The 21,293-nt window shown below is 46.1% G+C and overlaps 1 protein-coding gene across 1 annotated transcript in view; it reads left to right on the forward strand.

Moving 5' to 3' along the window:
- The first annotated feature begins 422 nt into the window (after window positions 1-422).
- The window catches only part of KAT2B (lysine acetyltransferase 2B), a 99,015-nt gene continuing 78,144 nt past the window's right edge, over window positions 423-21,293 (forward strand). The window contains exon 1 of the mRNA XM_028099099.2: window positions 423-813. Within this exon, the coding sequence (XP_027954900.1) occupies window positions 511-813 (303 nt within the window). The 5' untranslated portion in view covers window positions 423-510. The remainder of the gene's footprint in view (window positions 814-21,293) is intronic.

Genomic DNA, 21,293 nt, shown 5'->3' on the forward strand with positions numbered 1-21,293 from the left:
CCCCTGGCGGGCGAGCGCTAGGTGCTGAGGCGCGGGGGTGGGGGGGGCACAAACCCCGCGGGCAGCGGGAAGGAGGCCGGGGGAGAGGGGGGCCGCCCGGGCCCGACACACACCGAGAGGTTGGCACCCGCCGGCCCGCACCCCTAGTCCGCAGCCCCCAGGAACATGTCCGCGGCCGGGGCGCGGAGTAGAACCCCGGGGAGGAGAACCGGGGGAGGGCGTGTGCTGTGGCGGCGGCGGCAGCGGAGCCGCTAGTCCCCTCCCTCCTGGGGGAGCAGCTGCCGCCGCCGCCACCATCAGCGCGCGGGCCGCGGCCGGAGCGAGCCCAGCGAGCGGCGCGCGCGGGGGAGGGCGGGGGCGGGGAGGGGGGTGGGCGAAGGGGGCGGGAGGGCGTGGGGGGAGGGTCTCGCTCTCCCGGCGACCAGAGCCCGAGAGGGAGACCCTGGCGGCGGTGGCGGCGGCGGCGGCGGCGCCTGACACTCGGCGCCTCCTGCCGTGCTCCGGGGCGGCATGTCCGAGGCTGGCGGGGCCGGGCCGGGCGGCGGCGGGGCAGGAGCCGGGGCAGGGGCCGGGCTCGGGGCGCTGCCCCTACAGCCCCCCGCGCCGCCGCCCGCGCCGCCGCAGGGCTCCCCGTGCGCCGCCGCCGCCGGGGGCTCGGGCGCCTGCGGACCGGCGACTGCAGTGGCGGCGGCAGGCACGGCCGAAGGACCAGGAGGCGGCGGCTCGGCCCGGATCGCCGTGAAGAAGGCGCAACTGCGCTCGGCTCCGCGGGCCAAGAAACTGGAGAAACTCGGAGTGTACTCCGCCTGCAAGGTACTCACTCGCCGCTTCCCGGCCGCCCAGGGGGGCTAGGGCCCTGCCCGCGGGACCCTCGCCCCCTCCCCCTCCAACCCCCCGCCCCCGCCTCCCGCCTCCCGCCTCCCGCCTGGGGCCGCTGCACCGCGGAAGTGCTGCTGTCGCCCGCGCCCAGTTAGCTTCTTCTCGGACAAGAGTCCTGTTGGGTTGGACGGAGGGGATCGCTCAGATCGGGAGCCTTTCATTCTTCCCCTTTGGAAGGAGTTGCCTCTGCGTCTGCGCTCCTGGGCTGCTCTGGGGCTTTGTTGCTCTGTAGGAGTTCGCCAGAGGCACCTTTCAGAGAGTGGAGCCGCGCTTACTAAGTGGCAAGCGCCCCAGGGCCAAGGAAACCTCTTTTGGGGGGATCTGAGCGTCCCCTCTTCTTCCATCCTCTCTCCGTGTCCCACTGGGAGGAGCTGAGTGGAAGGGAGTGAGAGTGAAATTGGCTTCAGGACTCCCAGCGCTTTGGGAGATCGAGGGGGCGGAACGCGCGGGGTGGGAACGTGAGCACAGCCCGAGGCGAGGGTCCGGGAGCTCCCGGCGCCCTAGGCTGAGGGAGGAGGCGCTGCTGCGCGCGGTGACAGCCCCGTCATTATTGTATTATTACTTGTTTAGTTAAAACGCTGTCCCAGCTGCTTGAGGTGTAAACAGGATTTGGCGAGGTGACAGCCCAGCGCGGCGGGCACTACGACTCAGTTTGACACGCGTTTCTTGCCATCCCCTTTCCATCCCAGCTCTCGCCCCGCCCCCCGTAGCCCTTCAGCTGCAGATCCAGATGTGGGCGCCGTGCTCCGGGGGTGGGAGGATTGCCCGAGGCCGCGGGGCAGGCTGGCCCTGCGCTGTCAGCAGCGGCTTTGTTTTGACAGGGTGACAGCTGAGGGGGGCGGGGACTTGGCCTTGTCAGCTCCTGCGGCCTGTGGCTGAGGCGGGGAAGAGACACACTCACACACCTCCCATGTATATCTCCTGCCTGCTGCAAACAGGGTCAAGTTCCCAGAGTCCAGATTCCCACAACCAGTCTGCAGGGGCCACTTCTGAATTTTGGTGTAGTAAAGATTATTAATCCTGCTGGAACCTCTCTCCCCAGTGTTGCCATTTTTAGTATTTACTGGAGCTTCTCAGCCTCAGTGGAATGTCTGTGCTTACCCTTTTTCCCACACCATTCACATCCTCACGTGTATGTTGAATGCCTACCGTGTACCCTACGTGGGTTTACTAAATATTTGCTGAACGAATGTAGGATCTGGCTCTAGGGCTTTTCAAACTTTAAGGTGCATAGGTATCACCTGGGGAGCTATTTCAATGCTAATTGTGAATCCATAGGTCTGGGGTGGGGCTGAGATTCTGCATTTCTAACAAACTCAGCTGATGTGATGCTGGTCCAGTGACCAGTAGCAAGTCCCTAATTCAGACCTGGGCAATATATTATTAATCCCTTTTGAATTCAGCCAAGAAAGCAAACTGCCCTCCTCTGAGGGCAATATGTGGTTGGTATTTTTGAAGGACTGCAAAAAAAGGAGAAGGGTGAAGGGCCAGGAGGTGGTTATAAAGGACATAAGACTAATGGCAACAAGACCTGGAGTATAGTAGGCAGAAGGGAGAACTGTGCCCCGAATTGAAAACAAGCTCAGTTACGTGGTGGACCTGACGTTCAGGAGCTGGAATGGGTTCACATAGGAACTGTCAGCGTTTCTGTCCTGTTTTTTATTTTATTTTATTTTATTTTATTTATTTTTGAGAGAGAGAATGAGAGGGGTGAGGGTCAGAGGGAGAAGCAGACTCCCTGCTGAGCAGAGAGCCTGACATGGGGCTCAATGCCAGGACTCCAGGATCATGACCTGAACTGAAGGCAGTCGCCTAACCAGCTGAGCCACCCACGCGCCCCCTGCCCTGGCTTTTTATTGGGTGCCCATGATGAACACCTTCTCTCCCAGCTGCCTACTGTTGCCCTAAAACCTGAGAACTTCCCTGAAATTTTGGTCCTCAAAACCATGAACCTGTTATGTGCCCTCCATTGATTTTTTTTTGATCCTTTCAGATTTCTGAGTGTGAGATGTAGCCTCTTCTAATGTTTGTGACTTTGTGTGTTTCATGGTCACATTCACAATCAGACTTTTAGGAAGGGAAACTTCTCATTAAAGGCCTCTCTTTCTGCTCCTGGGAGACTCTGGAAGTGTCCATTTTCATTTGCTCATTACTTCAGTTAATATTCATTCAGTAAATATTTAGAGAGGCCCAACTAGGTCAACTAGGTTCCAGGCATTGTGCTAGATGCTGGGGCCATGACACCCAGAATGTGCTCTCCTGGAGCTACTGAGTGTATGTGTATGTGTGCACGCACGTGCATGCGTGTGTTTGGGGCCTGGGGAGGTAGGCAGTGAACCATGTACAATGACGTGAAAAAAACCTGCTTTCTTAGGGCAGTTTTGGAACTCAGAGGAGGGCAGTTCTTGGGCTGGAGCTTGGGTGCGGTAGGAATGGCTTCCTGGAGGAAGTGTCAGTGGGTGCTAAGGACTCTTGGTAGTGCACAGTGGGGTGATGTGAAGCTTCTTGCAGTGGAGAAACTGAAAGCACTTGTGAAAGCTTGGAGCTGGGCCAGCAGGAGCTAACGCTGCATTGGCTGAGGCCACCAGGTTGGAGGGCAATGTGTGTGGCCAAGAAGGCATTGCGGAATCTGGGAATTTTAACCTGGGGAGTGACATTCTCTCAGATTTGCCTTTTTTTTTTTCTAAACTGTACTTAGTTGGGTGTGAGGGGAGTGTGAGAGAGCAGATCTGTGGTTCTTTCTCAGCTTGTCTCTATTCTTCACCTAAGAAAGCCCCAAAAGGACCTTTTGTCACTCATGGGCCCCTTGGCATAATTGGAGGGAGTGGAGAGGTGAGAGAGTGAGGAGGGACCTGGAAAGAGGTGAGTAGTTTAGTGGGGGCTATTAAAAGAAAAACAGGTCCCAGACCTGATAAAAGATCTGGCCTTTAAACTTCACAAACGGAACAGGAGGAGGAGGGAGCTAGTTCACAGCCCGGGTTGGTATACCACACCCTGGAGAAAAGAAAAAAGAAGAAACAAACAAACTTGTTTTGCCGGATCCAGGGTAGAGTTCTTTGAACTATGTTCTGGCAAAGGTTGCTTCAGAGAGTCACTTTTCTTCTGTGTGACACAGAGTAATCATTAAAAATATAGATCTGACCATGTTATACCTCCACTTGGGACCCTTAATTTCTCTTTGCTGCAGGGCCTTACCACTGCTATGTCTGGCCCCTTTTCAGGGCCTTGCGTACATGGTTCCCTTCTACCTCTGGGCCTTTGCACATACTGTTTACTGGGACTGAAAGCTCTTCCTGACTCCCTTTCAAATTAACTTCCAACTCTTCCTGCACATCTCACATTCCTTGCATTTCCTTTACCTGCTTGGCCAGACTTCCAAATATAAATTGTTTGGAACCCCCTTGTGCTTACTTTTCCTTCCTAGTGCTTTTATCACAATATTTTTTTAAAGATTTTATTTATTTGACAGAGAGAGACACAGCGAGAGAGGGAACACAAACAGGGGGAGTGGGAGAGGGAGAAGCAGGCTTCCCGCAGAGTGGGGAGCCCGATGCGGGGCTCGATCCCAGGACCCTGAGATCATGACCTGAGCAGAAGGCAGATGCTAAATGACTGAGCCACTCAGGCGCCCCATTTTTATCACAATTTTTAATTGTGTGATTATGTGATATGTGTTTGTCTCTGAATAGATTCTAAGTGATGTGGTTGTTGATTGGGTGAATGAACTAGAGAAGAGAAAGCTGAGGAAATGATTAGCTCTTGAAGATAGTAGTGGTGAAATTTTAGCCTGACTGCTTCTTGACAGTGGGGTAGAGGGAATTCTTTCACATAGTACATTTCTAGGTTTCTCACAGGTGTCCACAGGATTGAGTTTTTAGTGTTATAGAAGAAACTTAAGTAAATGTATGAGTAGGCCAAATCTCAATGTCCTTGAATTTAATATAATAATTTACTAAAAACCCCCACTGACTCTTCCTAAGGAAACAGGCCATTTCTACATGAAAGGAAGCAGTACGATATAGTGGCCAAGAGCATGTGCTTCTTAGTTCAGACTTGAGGATATCCAGTACTGTGACCTTGGACAGGGACTTTACCTCAGACTCCATTTCCTTGTCCGTAAAGTAGGAATAATAATACTGTCTCATTGCATAACAGGGAGGATTTAAACTGCGTTAGTATGTACGAGGCATCCAGCTGGGTGTCTGGCCCGTGGTAAGCCCCTACAGCAGCCCAAAGTAGGGAGTACACCGGTAAGGTGGAAGTCAGGAAAGAACGTGGGATTTAGAGAATCTCAGCTCTGCCACTTGTGTGACCCTGGGCACAAGTCATTTAGGTTTTCTCTGAGCCTTGATTACTTCCTCTGTAAAATGGAGACCATAACTTCACCCTTGAAGTTAAAAGAGAAAGGGTCCTCCAAAGTTCCTGGAACCTAAAAGTGTTGGATTAATGCTGGGTAAATGTAATTGCTGCATTGTCTGTCAGAGTCAGTGGCCACAGAGCATTTATGGAGAAGCCAGTTGCTTCGATTCTGGGCCAACTGCCACACTTGGAGAGTGGACATGGGCTATAAAATTAGGCTTCACTTAAAAAAAACAATGGTGATAATCTAAAAGTAACACTGATTGTAGAATATGCAGAGGACAGAGGCAGAGAAAAATTATCCTACCTACCAGCCAGGAGCTGGTGAATGGGGACCTAGAGTAAGTCTTAAAGTTGGGGAGAGCCCCCAACACCTTTGTTTGTATTTGTCAGTCACTCCTCCAGAGAGCAAATTTCTCTTTCAACTGTCAAAATCTAGAGCAGTGGCTCTTACCCAGGAGCCGTGTCCCGTCCCCCCCCCCCCCCCCCGGGGATATTTGGCGATGTCTGGAGGCATTTTTTGGTCATTGTCAGTGTGAGGGAGGAAGTGCTACAGGCAACTGGTGAGCAGAGGCCCAGGGTATTACTAAGTAGCCCACTCTGCACAGGATAGACTGCACAGCAATTATCTGGTCCCAAATGTCAGTAGTGCTAGAGTTAAGAAACCCTGTTTTAGAGGAAAATTGTATTGACCGTGAATACCATGAATACATTTGCAACGTTGGAAAAATTAATGCTTTTAAGGTTAATTTGCATAACACTTGAAGCCTGAAAAATGTCACTTGGTGAATCATGGGGCATATTTCTAAACAGCTTTCTTGCGGTATAATTTATAGATCATAAAAGTCACCAGCTGTAAGTGTGCAGTCAGATGCTTTTTAGTAAAGGTATACAGATATGCATCCATCACTATAGTTCAGTTCTTAGACCTCTTCCTTCTCCCTAAAAACTTTTCTCCTGCCCTGGGCACCTGTTTAAGGTGATACTTTGTATGTATTCACAGTTTGCAAACAGAAACCAAATTAAAAATATCTTTTTGGAGACTCATCAAATAAAGAGTATTGCTACAGCAAAGCACAAACATGGAGCGTAGATACAGTGTTTTTAAGAGTGGTCTTTAGCCACATAAATCTATAGCATACAGTTATTTCATGTGTGGTGACTTCTCTAAGAGGTGATATCATGGAGCCAGGCACACATAGGAAAAATATTTCATTTGGCAGGCACAATACAAAAAGCCCGAGAGAAAGATGACCAGATTTAATTGTTTCTTCATAAACTTTCAGGGAAGATGGAAATTCAAGCCTGCAAAGCCTTCAGATTGCAATTTGCAGTTTTATGTAACTGAGAAAGTAGTTTACAGGGCAAAAGAGAACAAAAATCTGCTGAGGAATGTTTTGTTTTAGGAAGCATGTGCTTGCAAATAGCATTTGGTGATGCAGTGCTGGTGTGTTGTTTTTTGATTTTTTTTTTTTTTTGGTTTATTTTGTCTGTTTTGTTTTTTTAAAACCACTGAGCAGATTTAAACCTGATTACCTGTCCACATAGGCGGGATTTAATTCTCTTTCTGTCAGGTAAATCCACAGGTCTTAACCCATCATAGGGAATGTTGAGGGTAAAACACAGTTTCATGTGAGGTACCTTGGAATGATCGGAACATCTCCTCAAATGAAAGATTTGGATACTGTGTGCAGTGCCAATAAAACTTGGATTTCCAAGGCTCAGTGGCTTCTGATTTGGTTTGTTGCTCTTTCCAGGAGAAGAAGGTAGTTATTTGGGAATGATTGTCAATGGTTTCTTACTCTTGATGGTTTCCTACTCCTAATGTGATCCAAACACAAAGCACCTGTGGCAGAACAGGAGGCACGTGGACTGGCTGGCTACTGCAGCAAACCTGGAAAGTCTTCCTCCCTCTCCCTCCGTGCTGGGTGCCTTTGGGCAGCCATGTAACAGCCTTGGGGTTCGGTTTCCTGCATGGTGAAGTGGGAGTCCAGGCGCCACCTCATTGACTTACTGTGAAGATGGAGTAGGTGAGCATTATGTGAAAGTTCTAGGAATACAGGTAGCCCACGTATGACTATTTTAGTTCGTTTTTGGAAACTTTCCACGGGTCTCAGCAGTTTTGTTGATAGTGTTTTGCCACAGTGTTACACCTCGTGTCATTTGCTGCTTCTACCTGGTGCAAGAGGAAGGTAAGGAAGGTCGTTTTACTAGCAGGGGACTGAGACCCAAAGAGGTTAAGCAACTTCCTCAGCAGCACTGGCTGCTCTGGGAAAAGCTGGCCCACATAGTAGATTTTCTTTCCAGTGCACGATTGTGCATCCCCTTTCCAAACTCTCATGTGGGGTGGAGGCGATGGTCTTCTCAGTGGCTTACAGAGACAATTTTGTTCCACACATTCCATGGCTCTCATTTGATGTTTATTGTTACTCCTATTGCGAGGTATGTTCAAAGGCTTTTCTAGTTCATTGAAACTGTGCAGGCCATAAAGCAAACAAAATAAGCGTTTTTTATTACTGGGCTAGGGCAGACGGATGCATGCCCTTGATTCTTTTAAAGCTGACAATCAAGAATGGTCACTGTGCTGGCCCATTAGAATCCCTTGTTGAAGGAAGATGAAAGCGATACATACTCAGGCTGTGGAAGGTGCCCGATGTGCCAGAGAGGTAAGGAACTGACTGTCTTGGATGTTTAGAAGTCCCAAAACAGCTCCGCGGAAGACTGCACACACAGCAGTGTTACAGCACAATTCAGAGAAACGTCACTTTTTTCTTAATTTTATTATGCAGACAGTAAGGTGCTCATATCATAAGCATATATAGCTTGGTGAATTTTTACATAGGCACGTGGCCGTGCAGCTGCCACTCAGATGGAGCTGTCGGGCATCTTCAGCACCTCTGAAGGCCCCCTGTGCCTCCTCTCCACCTCTGGTAACCCTTATTCTTTTATTACTAGAGATTACTTTTGCTTTTCTTAAACTTGACATAAATGGAATCATGTGGCCTGCGTTCTTTTGCATCTGGCTTTTATCACTCACATGATGTGCGTGAGCTGCATCCATGTTGCTGCATGTAGTAGTTTGTAAAGACACGTTCTTAAAGTAAAAACGAGTTTTAAAAATTGTCAGCCATTTTCAGGATGGAAGTCGTTGGGTGTGGACAACTTCATAAAATGAATTTTAATTAAATCTTAGAAAAGATGGGAATTTGATATTTCAGAATTTAGCATATGTGAAAGTTCTTGGAATATAGGGAAGAACCCATGAGGGCAGGAATGGGGACAAGAAACCAAGAAGGGCTGTAGATGAGCATTGGGATGGAGGAGGGGCAGAACGCTAGGGAGGTGGGTGCTGGGGGCCTGTGACGTCACAGCTGGTAGAATGCCCAGTCTGCATAGTTCCTTTGCCTCTGGAGTCTGTATTGGTCAGTCCTTCCTGGTAAATATCCGTGTGAAGCTCTGCTGTCTCATATCCTCGGTTCTGGAAGATGCCTAGAATTATATGTTGTATCCTGCAAACCAGGCAGAACCATACATGTTGGGAGCTGTGGCAGGGTTTCTAGAAGGCTGGCTACAACCCAGCACCTAAAGCTCTGGTAGGCATTGACACCTTTGTGTTGTGTTGTTGGCCTAGGGGATGGAGATGCAGGAAAGAGATCATTCTCCTTCACCCTCCTTCCACCCACATCCCCAATCCCCAGAAGTGTGAGGCTACCTCTTTCCAGGAGAGGCAGTGAGGAGCACAGATTTACTCTATTACTCAAAGCACAATTTTGGCATAACAGCTCATCCTTGAAAACTCCTGTGAAATATGTAAGCTTATTATTTAATGGACTCATATGGACTATCCACTTACGAAGTAATCTGTTTTGTAATTGATGTATTTAACACAGCAGGATTTTTGTCTTTTTTACTCATGTGCACATGTACATGGGGGTGTTACATTAAACCTATTGCCATTTATCTACTTTACATTTATTTCCATGGGCTGCTTTAAATTTCTGCTTAGGGAGCTCCTGTCTAAATTCCTTATGACAATTCATCACCTTTCATCACAGTTGAAATATAATTGAATCTTTCTATATTTTTAAAGATTTATTTATTTTTTTTTAGAGAGAGAGTGCACACACAAGGGGGAGGGGCAGAGGGAGAGGGAGTGAGAAAATGTCAAGCAGATTCCCTGCTGAGCTTGGATCCCAGTGGGGGTGGGGGGGGTGGGCTCAGTCCCAGGACCCTGAGATCATGACCTGAGCCGAAACCAAGAGTCAGACGCTTAACTGACTGAGCCACTTAGGTGCCCCTTGAATCTGTATAATATTGAATTGCTTTCATCTCTGGCATTTAATTATACATGCTGATACCCCCTGCATTGCACACTCTTCTTCTCCAAGTATTGGTGTGGCTTATTCTCAAGCCTCATTCTGGTCTGTTCTCAAATGCCAACTTTTCAGAGAAGCCTTCTGACCACCCCCTGTCAAAAAAGCAGCACCCCATTACTCTTTTTTTTTTAAAGATTTTATTTATTTGACAGAGAGAGACACAGCGAGAGGGAACACTAGCAGGGGGAGTGGGAGAGGGAGAAGCAGGCCTCCCTCTGAGCAGGGAGCCTGATGCGGGGCTCGATCCCAGGACCCTGGGACCATGACCCGAGCCGAAGGCAGACGCTTAATGACTGAGCCACCCAGGCGCCCCTAGCACCCCATTACTCTTTAAGGTTACCTGTTTTGTTTTCCTTTACTGCATTTTTCAACACTTGGAAATCATATATATATCATATTGTTTCCTTTGGGACAGAAGTTCCTTGAAGCAGGGACTTTGGTTCACTTCATATCCCAGGTCCACTGACTGTGCCTTGCACATAGTAGGTGCTCAATACATATTTGTTGAATAAATGGGTAATTTCATATTCACAGTGAATTTCATATTCACAGACTTTGTGAGATTGGAAGAAAGGAAATTGTGTCGTAGAGACAAGGTAACAGGCTCACAGAGAGATTAGGAATGTGCCCAAAGTCTCGTGGTCCCAGGAGCAGGGCAGCCCTGAGCTGGAGCTGGAACGGCATTTTCTGACTCCGTAGCTAAGTGCCGTTCCCTTGTGCTTACAGCAGACCTGGTGACCTTCAGCACTTGCCGGGTGGCCTGGATTTCCACAAGATAGAACAAGGAGAGTCACACCCACTTTTAATCCTCCTCTGAATGAATGATGTGAACTTCTCTGACCACCGTTTCCTCTTCTGCAAATTGGAAGTAAATTCTCACGCGGGAATTGTATTGTGAGACAGTGGAGTTAAAACCTATGATGTGAGGGGCACCTCGGTGGCTTATTCGGTTCTGCCTTTGGCTCAGGTCATGATCCTGTTGTCCTGGGATGGAGCCCCGCATTGGGCTCCCTGCTGAGCAGGGAGTCTGCTTCTCCCTCTCCCTCTACTCCTCCCCTGCTCATGCTTGCTCTCTCAAATAAACAAAAAAACTTAAACAAACAAACAAAAAAAACCAAACACCTATGAAGTGAGAAAGAGGCCCCACCATGTATTCTAAAAGTCTCTATGGTGTTAGTGAACTAGAAAAAAAATCACCTACAAAGACATGTTTTCTAACTACTATTTATATTTTTTGTTGCTTTGCTGCCCACTTAAAACTAAAGGTTACCATGGGCTTTCTTTGATATGTTCTTCTGTTTGTACCCAGAAGCCCAGACACAGGGCTTATTATTTTTTTAATCAGGAGATGAATACATGTATTTTGCAAAAAAGTGTAAATAATGTCTCTAATGATCCATTTGGAATGATATGCCCCCTAACTTTAGGAGGAGGCTTTGAGTAGTCTCTTCATTGACCTCAGGGCAGGACATTTGGGGATGATTCCATTAGTTTTCCACCCTCATAGAAAGCCCCCATCATTGCATGCTCTTGGCCTATGCAGCCTTCTACGAGGCTTCTGTGGTATGCAGAAGATTCCAGAAGTACAGGGATGAGACTTGAGCAGTATCATAGTGACTGATGGTGGCAGCTCTAATTTGCATTAGCTCTAACAAGCTGGTGTTGAAACTGGATGGCAGAATGCCAGGGACGCCAAGGTCAGCATTACTTTGAAATACCAAAGTGAGTCATGTAACCCAGGATTTGCACATACCCACAGGAAGGACTACCTGATTCACCCCACCTCCAAGGGAACACATCCACCAGTATTGGTTAGGTGCCTGCGCCCAGGCTCTGCCCTGGTGGGTGGTGAGTGGCAAAAGGAAGTGAAAGCCACAAGGAGCCCCTCATCTTGCTCTGGAGACAGGTATAGAGGGAAAGTAAGATTCGAGGGAGTAATCAAGCATGAAGTCAGCACAGACAAAAAACATTATGAGCTGGGGGCAGGTAGAAGTGTAGGAGAGAGGCTCAGCCTAGGTGGATTGAATAGTATAAAACAACAGAGAAGCAAAAGTGAAGGGAGCAAGACATCAGAGTGCTTTGGAATGTGGACCCAGGGAACAGACTGCCTGGGTTTGAATCCTGATGTGCTGCTTTCTTGCTGTGTGACCATGGGGAGATTAGTTACCCTCTACAAGCCTCAGATTTCATAGCTGTAAAATGGAGAGCGTGATATTGTCAACTTTACCCATTCATTCAACAAACTGTTATATCATGTGCCAGGCATTGATTTAGATGCTGGGGACACAGTGACAGATGGGTTTTTACTCTTGCAGAGCTTGCTTCTGGTAGCGGAAGCAGACAGTAAACAAGAAAATAACAGAAAGTGGTAAGTGCCACATGCCACGCAGAGAATGAAAACAGAGAAGTAAATGACAGTGCCTGGGGAGTCCTTCCAGTACGTGCCCAAAAAGGTCTCTCTATGGATGGGACACAGTCTGGGGCCTGAATGACAACAAGAAGCTAGCCATTGGGGGTTGGGGGTGTGTGTGTATGTGTGTGTAGAGTGCCAGGTGGTGTGTGTGTGTGTAGAGTGCCAGGTGGTGTATGTGTGTGTACAGTGCCAGGTGGTGTGTGTGTGTAGAGTGCCAGGTGGGGAGTGCAAAGACTCTGGGGCAGAAATGGCTTGGCATGCTTGAGGGTGGCCAGGTTACCCTTGTGGCTAGATGAGGGGCAAGGGGACAAGTGTAGGAGATGAAGTGAGAGGTAGATGGGGCCAGATGGCCGAGTACGTATAATTTTCACACTGTGAAATGATTTGATTTCCAGTTCTGATCATTTTCAACAAATGCATATCAAGACCCAGAACATTTTAATCACCCTAGAAAGTTCCCTTCTGCTCCTTGCCATTTAAATGCCTCACCCTCAGAGGTAACCACTGATCTACTTTGTATCACGGTATACTAGTTTTGATACTCTGGCATTTCATATAAATGATGCCACACAGTACATACTGTTGTTCTTTCACTCAGTATGATATGTTTGAGATTCATTCTTGTTGCATGTGTCAGTGGTTAATTTCTTTTTTTTTGCTGAGAGGTATTCCACTGTATGGATGTACCGGTTTGTTCATCTGTTCACCTGCTGTTGGGCATCTGGGCTGTTTCAGATGGATTCAGATAAGATTTGTGTTTAAAGCATCCCCTTTGTCTGCTTTGAGAAGAGTAAATTGTGCAAGAGAAAAAAGAGAGCCAGTTGAAGTTACTGCAATGTGGGTAGAAAGCGGAGGGTGGCTTGCGTGAGTGTGATGGCAGTGGGGTGGGGGAGACTAGCCAGTTTGGGGCAATATTAGGAGTGTGGAGGCAATAGGACTTGAAATGAACCCAATGTCTAGGATTTTGGCTTGAGCAATGGAAAGGATGGTAGCTCCATCTACAAAGTTGGGCAGGACCACGAGAGAGGCAGCTTTAGAAGTGGATGAGAATCAAGAGTCCTTTTTCTGGTTGTGTTAAATTAGGTGTGTCTTTTAGTAGTCAAGTGTTGTTTTGATAATAAAATGAGATAATCCACTTAGCAGTTTGGTTTAGTATCTGGAATATTCTAAGTGCTCAAAAATGGTAGCTACTATTACATTTAAAAGCAGAGCTAAATAACTACTGATCTTAATAAAGAGACCAGCCAAATTGAAAAAAAGGAAAAACAAGTACACAGAAATTGTGGGTTAAAAAAGGAACATCTCTCTGGGTAAAGAAGAAACCAGTTGTTAGAAAGTCATGAATTTCAGGCAGAAAATTTTGGACTGAATTTATTTAATAATAGTGAGTCTTTGCACTTTAAGGAGGAGGAGACCGAGATATTTTAGAGTGCCAGCGAAAAGTTCTAGGTTTTGGTTTTGGTCCCTGCTCCTTTGCCAGCTGGGGTAACTCAGGCAAGCCACACCCCTTCTGTAAGCATTGAATTACTTGTCCTGTGGGGTTATTGGGAGGGGAAAATAAGATGATGTCGGCTAAAATTGCCTTGGAAAGTATCAGGCAGGAATGCTGGACATTGTTAGATGGCATTTTAGAGTAGGGGGGTGGGTCCGGTGCGTGTTAGATGGAGCAGGAGTGGGGATGTATTGAAAGGGAGAAGAAAGCTGTTTCTGCTAACCAGCTGTTAAAAGCCTGACCCAGGGCCCTGCCAGTGAGAATGGAGAAGATGTAAATCTGGGAGACACTTGAAAAGAAGAATCAGATGGCCTTGGGTGAGGGCATTGAATGCAGATGTACTGAGCCTCAGGAACTAGGAGAAAGGCGGATGCCCCTGAAGGGAATAGGCTAGTTGGAAAGGGGTGTTGGGGTTGAGGGGGAGCCTAATGTAGAGCTAGCTTCCTGGGCAGAGATGCCAGATGTGGGCAGTTGGGAATGCAGGCTGGAAGCGCTGCTTTGCAGGTTGGGCTGGTGAAGTGGGTGTGCGAATTGTCAGCCCGGATAATGATGGATACCATGGGAGTGTGAGCTGTCCGAGGAAGCGACATATATGGTACTGTTTATTTTGCTCCTCCCAGCTGACTTTGTGCCAGGACAACAGGCCGAAGAGTGAAAAATTCTGTCAGCTGGTTGTCTGGCCTGCTCGATGTCAGCCAAACAGTTTGACAGGTCTTTCCACCGTTGAAGACTGAGGTGTCTGCGTTGGCAAGTTCACCGATAAAGTCTGAGATTAGTTCTGTGTGTATTAGAAGAGATACAGGGATTGTCTGGGATTTAGGGTTCTGGGGCACGAGTTTCTTGGCCTTGGTGTCATTCATGACCTCTTGAGGCCTTTCCAGGGGTGAAGCATGTTTGGGTTGGTCCTGGAGACGTGACTCCGCTGTGATGCAGGGTCTGGCCCATCCCTAGGCCATTTGGTAAGCACCAGAGTCATTTAGCACCTTTTTAGATAATGACCAAGGGTTGGGCCTTTGATTCAGTCAGACCTGATTATTTAGCATAAAGAGGGCAGTTCCTGATTGAGCTCCAGCCCGGGCCTAGGATTTCTTCCAGACAGCGAAGTCAGGAAGGTTTTCTGTTGATTTGAGGTCAGAGTCCTCTTGGAGAGCTTGGAAGAGGAGCTTTTGAATAGGGTGTTTATACCTGGGTCATTTCCTTACCGCATATTTTCCATTCTCCTTCTGTATCCTTGACCACTCTGCAGTATTTGCTCTGTGTTCTTGTGACTTTCCAGACTGAAATGGTACTGTTCATTAAGGCCTTCAGAGATGTTTCTGCCTGGATTAGCACGCTGGTTATCTTTTCTTTCCTTCCACTTCTGTTTTTACTTTCAGTTCCAGGCAAATTTGTCTCCTGAGGGAAGTCTCCATCCCCCACTCCCACCTCCTTTTCACTTGTGCCAAAAGTACTTGGATTTTTGGGGCACCTGGCTGGCTCAGTTGGTGGAGCATGCAGCTCTTGATCTTGGGGTGGTGAGTTCGAGCCCCACGTTGGGTGTAGAGATTATTTAAAAATAAAATCTTAAAAAAAAAGGTACCCAGATTTTTAAAATCCCAGTTTCAAGTCCTAGCTTTATGGTGTCTGCTGGCTTTCCATGGACAAATGTGTGAACTGGAAGGATTGTTGTCACAGTGGAGAAAGAAAGAATTTATGTCCCAGAAAGGATTAGCTAGCCATTTACATTTAAACCGAATATGGAAAACTGAAGTTAATCCTGGGAAAAGAGGAAGGTGTTAACACATCCATCAGATCACTTTCTCCTTTCAGGTCTTTGCTCCTCCACATGTGGCCCTCACCTGGGAACTTTTTAGAAAAACAGCATCTTGGGCTCCACTCTAGACTTACTCAATCTGAATCAGCATTTTAAGATTTCCTAGGTGATTTGGGAGCAGATTAAAGTTAGAGAAGCACTGCTCCAAGTCACAAGAGCATTATCCAAATTGCTTCCAAAGCACTTCACTTCCAAATTTATTGGGATCACAACTGCTTACAGGGACTTCAGGTGTTGTTGTTTTAAAATAGGATTAAAAGATTTTTTTTTTTCCAGAGTAACACATGCACACTGTTAAGAGGAACATTCAGACAGCTCACTACAGTGGCAAATGAAATGTTAGCCCTCTCCCCTGTCCTCCTGCATCCCGGCTTTCACTCCCTTTCTTGCGTCTCCGCAATGTGTCCGTTTCTCCTCCCCCACCCTCTGGAGGCTACACCCTACAGTTTATACTACAATCCAAGGAGGGGAACTAGATTCACTGTACAGAAATCCCTTTAGAGTCCAGTGAGGCTCGAATGAAGCTGTCAATGTGCCAGAAAGTTGGATGTCAGCAAGTCAAGAGTGTTGAATGAGGGAGCCCAAAAGAAGCACCAGTGAATACTGAGCCCAATGTGGGACTCGATCCCAGGACCCTGGGATCATGACCTGAGCCGAAGGCAGACTCTTAACCATCTGAGCCACCCAGGTGCCCCAGAGTCTCCATTCATTTTAAAGAACAGGGCAACCTACTTAATGACTTAACTCTCTTTTGCCAAGACAGATTCTGACAGTGGAGGTGTGGCCACCTAGATGCTAACTTATTTTGCTTTTCTACATCAGGAGAGGAGAGAGATGGAGACCCCTATTTGCTGCCCCCCCCTTTTCCCCAAATATAGCTTATTAAGCTTCTTTAATTTGTGAGGAGAAAATATACCTCAGTTTTGGTGAAACTTTGTAGAAGACCTCTATTTGAAGGGATAATTAGTTATGAGCAGTTCTTGCCTTTTAATTTTTACATTTTTTATATTTTTAAAGACTTCTTTATTTTAGGAGGGAGGGGCTGAGGGAGAGGGAGATCCAAGTCAACGCCACGCTGAACTTGGAGCCCCACTCGGGGTTTGATCCTATGACCCAGGGCTCGATTCCACGACCCTGAGATCATGATCCAAGCTGGACCTGAGTGAAAACCAGGAGTCAGACACTCAACCAACTGTGCCACCGAGGTGCCCCAGTTCTTGCCTTTTTAAAAAACTTTAGTGAGATATAATTGGATGCCCTAAAAGTCTGTGGTTTTAAGTTTACAATTCAATGACTTTTAGGAAATTGAGTTTTAGATGTCCCATCTCTCCCAAAAGATCCTTGTGTCCATTTGCAGTCAAACCTGTTTTCACTTCAGCCTCAGACTAATCAATCTACTTTCTGTGTATATAAATTTGCCTTTTCTGGAACTGATATGTATACAATATGGGACTGGCTTCTTATACTTAGCATAATGTTTTTAGGCTTAGTCATATAGCATATGTATCAGCATCTCATTCTTTTTTAATGCCACATAATATTCGCCTGTGTGGATATGCCATATTTTGTTTATGTATTCACCAGTTGATGGGTGTTTGGATGCTTTCCACCTTTTGGCTAACTGATACGAATAATGTTGAGTGGACATCTGTGTTCAGAGCTTTGTATGGATATGTTTCATTTCTCTTGGGCAGATACTTTGGAATGGGTTTGCAGGGTCATGTGGTAAATTTATGTTTAACTTTTAAAAACATTTATTTTTTTTTAAGTTGTGGTAAAATACACATCACATAAAATTTACTATCTTAACCATTTTTAAGTGTATCATTCATTAGCATTAAGAAACTCATATTGTTGGGGCTTCTGGGTGGCTCAGTCAGTTAAGCATCTGACTTTGGCTCAGAGCATGATCTCAGAGTCTGGGGATAGTCAGACTCTGCTCAGCGGGGAGTCTGCTTGTGCTTCTGCCCCTCTCCCCACTTGTGCTCTCTTTCTCTCTCAAATAAATAAATCTTTAAAAAAAAAAGAAAAAGGAAAAGAAACTCATATTGTTGTGCAACTATCACTAACTACCACTATCTATGAACTCATAATCATCTTCCCAAACTGAAACTTTATATCCATTAAACAGTAGTTCTCCTTCCTCCTTCCCCTCTACTCCTGGCAACTACTGACTTTCTGCCATCTGTCTACTCTAGGTACCTCATACAAGTGGAGCCATACAGTATTTGTCCTTTTATGACTGCTTATTTTACCTAACATATGGTCCTCAAAGTTCATCCACGTTGAAACGTGTCAGAATTTCTTTTCTTTTTTAAGGCTGAATAGTATTCCCTTTTATTCATATACTACAATCTGTTTATCCATTCTCTGCTAATGGACACTTGGCTTACTTCTACCTTTTGGTTAATACAAATAATGTTTTTGCGAACTTGGGTGTGAAGTTAAATATTTAAGTTTCTGCTTTCAATTCTTTGGGGTATATAGCCAGAAGTGGAATTGCTAGATCATATGGTAATTCTATTTTTAATATTTTAAGGAACTGTCATACTGTTTTTCATAGTGCCTGGCCAATTTTCCTTTCCACCAATAATGCACGAAAGTTCCTGTTTCTCCACATCCTCACCAACACTTGTTCTTTTCAGTGTTTTTGTTAATAACCATCCTAATGAGTATGAGGGGGTATCTCATTTTGGTTTTGATTTGCATTTCTCTAAGGATGAGTGATATTGAGTATCTTTTCATGTATTATTGACCATTTGTATGTCTTTGGAGAAATGTCTATTCAGGTCTTTTGTCCATTTTTCATTGGATTGTTCTTTTGTTGCTGAGTTGTAGGAGTTCTTTATATAATCTGGATATTAGCCCCTTATCAGGTATTTGATTGGCAGTTTTTTTTTTAATCCTGTGGGTTGCATTTTCACTCTATTGATTGTGTTCTTTGATGCACAGAAGTTTTTTTTTTACCTTTTAAATACCTGATTTTTATTTTTTTCTTTAAATTTTTTTATTGTTATGTTAATCACCATACATTACATCATTAGTTTTTGATGTAGTGTTCCATGATTCATTGTTTGCATATAACACCCAGTGCTCCATGCAGTACGTGCCCTCTTTAATACCCATCACCAGGCTAACCCATCCCCCCACACCCCTCCCCTCTAGAACCCTCAGTTTGTTTTTCAGAGTCCATCGTCTCTCATGGTTCGTCTCCCCCTCCGACTTAACTCCCCTTCATTCCTCCCCTCCTGCTATCTTCTTCTTCTTTTTTTTCTTAACATATATTGCATTATTTGTTTCAGAAGTACAGATCTGTGATTCAACAGTCTTGCACAATTCACAGCGCTCACCGTAGCACATACCCTCCCCAATGCCTACCACCCAGCCACCCCATCCCTCCCACCCCCCACCACTCCAGCAACCCTCAGTTTGTTTCCTGAGATTAAGAATTCCTCATATCAGTGAGGTCATATGATACATGTCTTTCTCTGATTGACTTATTTCACTCAGCATTAACACCCTCCAGTTCCAGCCACGTCATTGCAAATGGCAAGATTTCATTCCTTTTGATGGCTGCATAATATTCCATTGTGTATATATACCACATCTTCTTCATCCATCTGTCGATGGACATCTTGGCTCTTTCCACAGTTTGTTAATAACCATCCTATTGTGGATGATGCACAGAAGTTTTTAATTTGGGTTAAATCCAGTTTATTTTTTTCTTTTGTTGCATATGTTTTTGGTGTCCTATCAAGAAATTATTGCTGGGCTCCTGGGTGGCTCAGTTGTTAAGCGTCTGCCTTCGGCTTGGGTCATGATCCCAGTCCCACATCGGGCTCACTACTCGGCGGGAAGCCTGCTTCTCCCTCTCCCACTTCCACTGTTTGTGTTCCCGCTCTCGCTATCTCTTTCTCTGTCAAATAAATAAAATCTTTAAAAAGAAAAAGAAATTATTGCCAGATTCATTGTCATGAAGCTTTTCCTCTGTTTTAAGAGTTCATACTTTAGGTTTTAGGTTTAAATCTTTGATACATTTGGAGGTAATTTTTGTATGTGGTGTGAGGCAAGGGTAGAACAACTTCATTCTTTTGCAAGTGAATATCCAGTTTTTCTAGTGTCATTTGTTGAAAAAAACTGTCCTTTCTCCCCTGAATGGCAAAAATCATTTGATTTTTATGTGGGGGTTTATTTTTGGGCTGTCTCTTCATTGGTCTATGTTTAACTTTTTAAGAAGCCACCAAACCCTTTTCTACAATGGCTACCATTTTACATCCCCTCCAACAGTATTTGAAGATTCCCACTTGTCTATATCCTTGTCAACATTTTTTATTGTCTGCTCTTTTGATTATAGCCATCCTTGAGGGTATGAAGTTGTATCTCATAATGGTTTTGATGTTGACTTTTAACATTCTACTTTTGTCTAACCCAGAGCAGAGAGGTAGTAAGATAGAGTGAGGACCTCCACACACAACTACAGGACCACAGTTATCTGCCTGAGCATACCCAGTGCTTCTGCAGGGTAGACTGAAAAAGTTCAGGCAAATCTCTTAACATCTTAGAGCCTCAGCTTTCTCTTCTGAATAATGGGATAATTAATACCTTCCTCATACAGGATGAGATAAGAACAAATGTACAAGTGCTTTTCTCATTTTAGGTGCTTAATAAATGTTGGATTCACAGTTTTACTTCATAAATTTCCCTTCAGTGTGTGTGTGTTTAAGATTTTATTTATTTATTTGACACACAGAGAGAGTGCACAAGCACTCTGGGGGTGGGCTGGGGGGGAGGCAGAGGGAGAGGGAGAAGCAGGCTCCCCGCCGAGCAGGGAGCCTGATGCAGCGGGACTCACTCACAGGACCCTGGGATCAGGGCCCGAGCCGAAGGCAGATGTTTAACGGACTGAGCCACCCTGTTGCCCTCCTTTCAGTGTGTTCTTGCTGTGGGACATCCCTGTCACTGATTTCAGTTTTCCAGCAAATAGGACTTCCCAGTATTTTAAGCATGACTGAACCCTGCTAGTCAGCTTGGCTGTCTTTCTCTTGTTCCTCTGGATGTCACCCAAATATCTTCACACCCATCTCATCGACACCAAGTGAACTGTAAGCACTCTACTCCCTTGTCTATCTGTCATCTGAGTCACGATCGCTTGTTTATCCAGTTTAGCTTCCTTCTCATCCTCTGTCCTGGCTTCTGCAGACTACAATGAAGGCTGTTGCATTCTCTTGCCATATAACCCCGGATTCTATTGGGGCAAAACCATTTTTATCCTGGGCCTGTTGAAGCAATCCAGTGACCTTTTCTTCTTGGTTCTGCCATGTCTGCAGAGACTTGCTCTTGGAGGAGATGAAGTCATCTGGGCAGCTTTCCCCTCCTTGTGCCCGGGTTGCTAGCTGCTGCAGTAATTGGCTTGGCAGCACACTCCTGAAAAGGTTGTCCTTCAGCTGGTACTTTGTTAAAGCCACAAGGCCAGTGGCCTTGGGAGTTCCCGTAGATAGCAGCTGTCTTGCCTAATTATGGAGAGACCTGGGAAAGGTGTTTTGAAGGAAAACCTCTTATCTGGAAGAACAGTGGCTGGGCCTGCACATCTGGAAAGGAGATAGAAAGGCCAAGGCAGAGGGCATGGTGGTGGCAGCTTGGAACACGTGGCAGAAAGTGCTTTGCTGGCAGTCAAGGATAATGGCATTGAAAGAGGACTTAGTATGTCCTCTTTAGGAAACTGGGCAGGAAGTCCCACATGTATTAAAATTTTTGTGCACTTAGGTTTCCATGTGTCCCATGGTGCATGTACACGTGTAGGAAGTACTTTGTATATCCTACCAAAAAAAAAAAAAGTCCTGAAACAAGTGAGCCAAGCTCAGGGAATTTCCAGGTATCTCAGAGGGGTATAACTTGAACCACTTAGGACCACTTAGGAAATGTTGGGAGTATTCTAGACATAAGACTTGGGTTTTGGGGGGG

The sequence above is a fragment of the Eumetopias jubatus genome, unplaced genomic scaffold (genome assembly GCF_037043125.1).
Source record: "Eumetopias jubatus isolate StellerSeaLion01/CBP00866 unplaced genomic scaffold, mEumJub1_p1.0 scaffold_1, whole genome shotgun sequence".
Taxonomy (NCBI): Eukaryota; Metazoa; Chordata; class Mammalia; order Carnivora; family Otariidae; genus Eumetopias; species Eumetopias jubatus.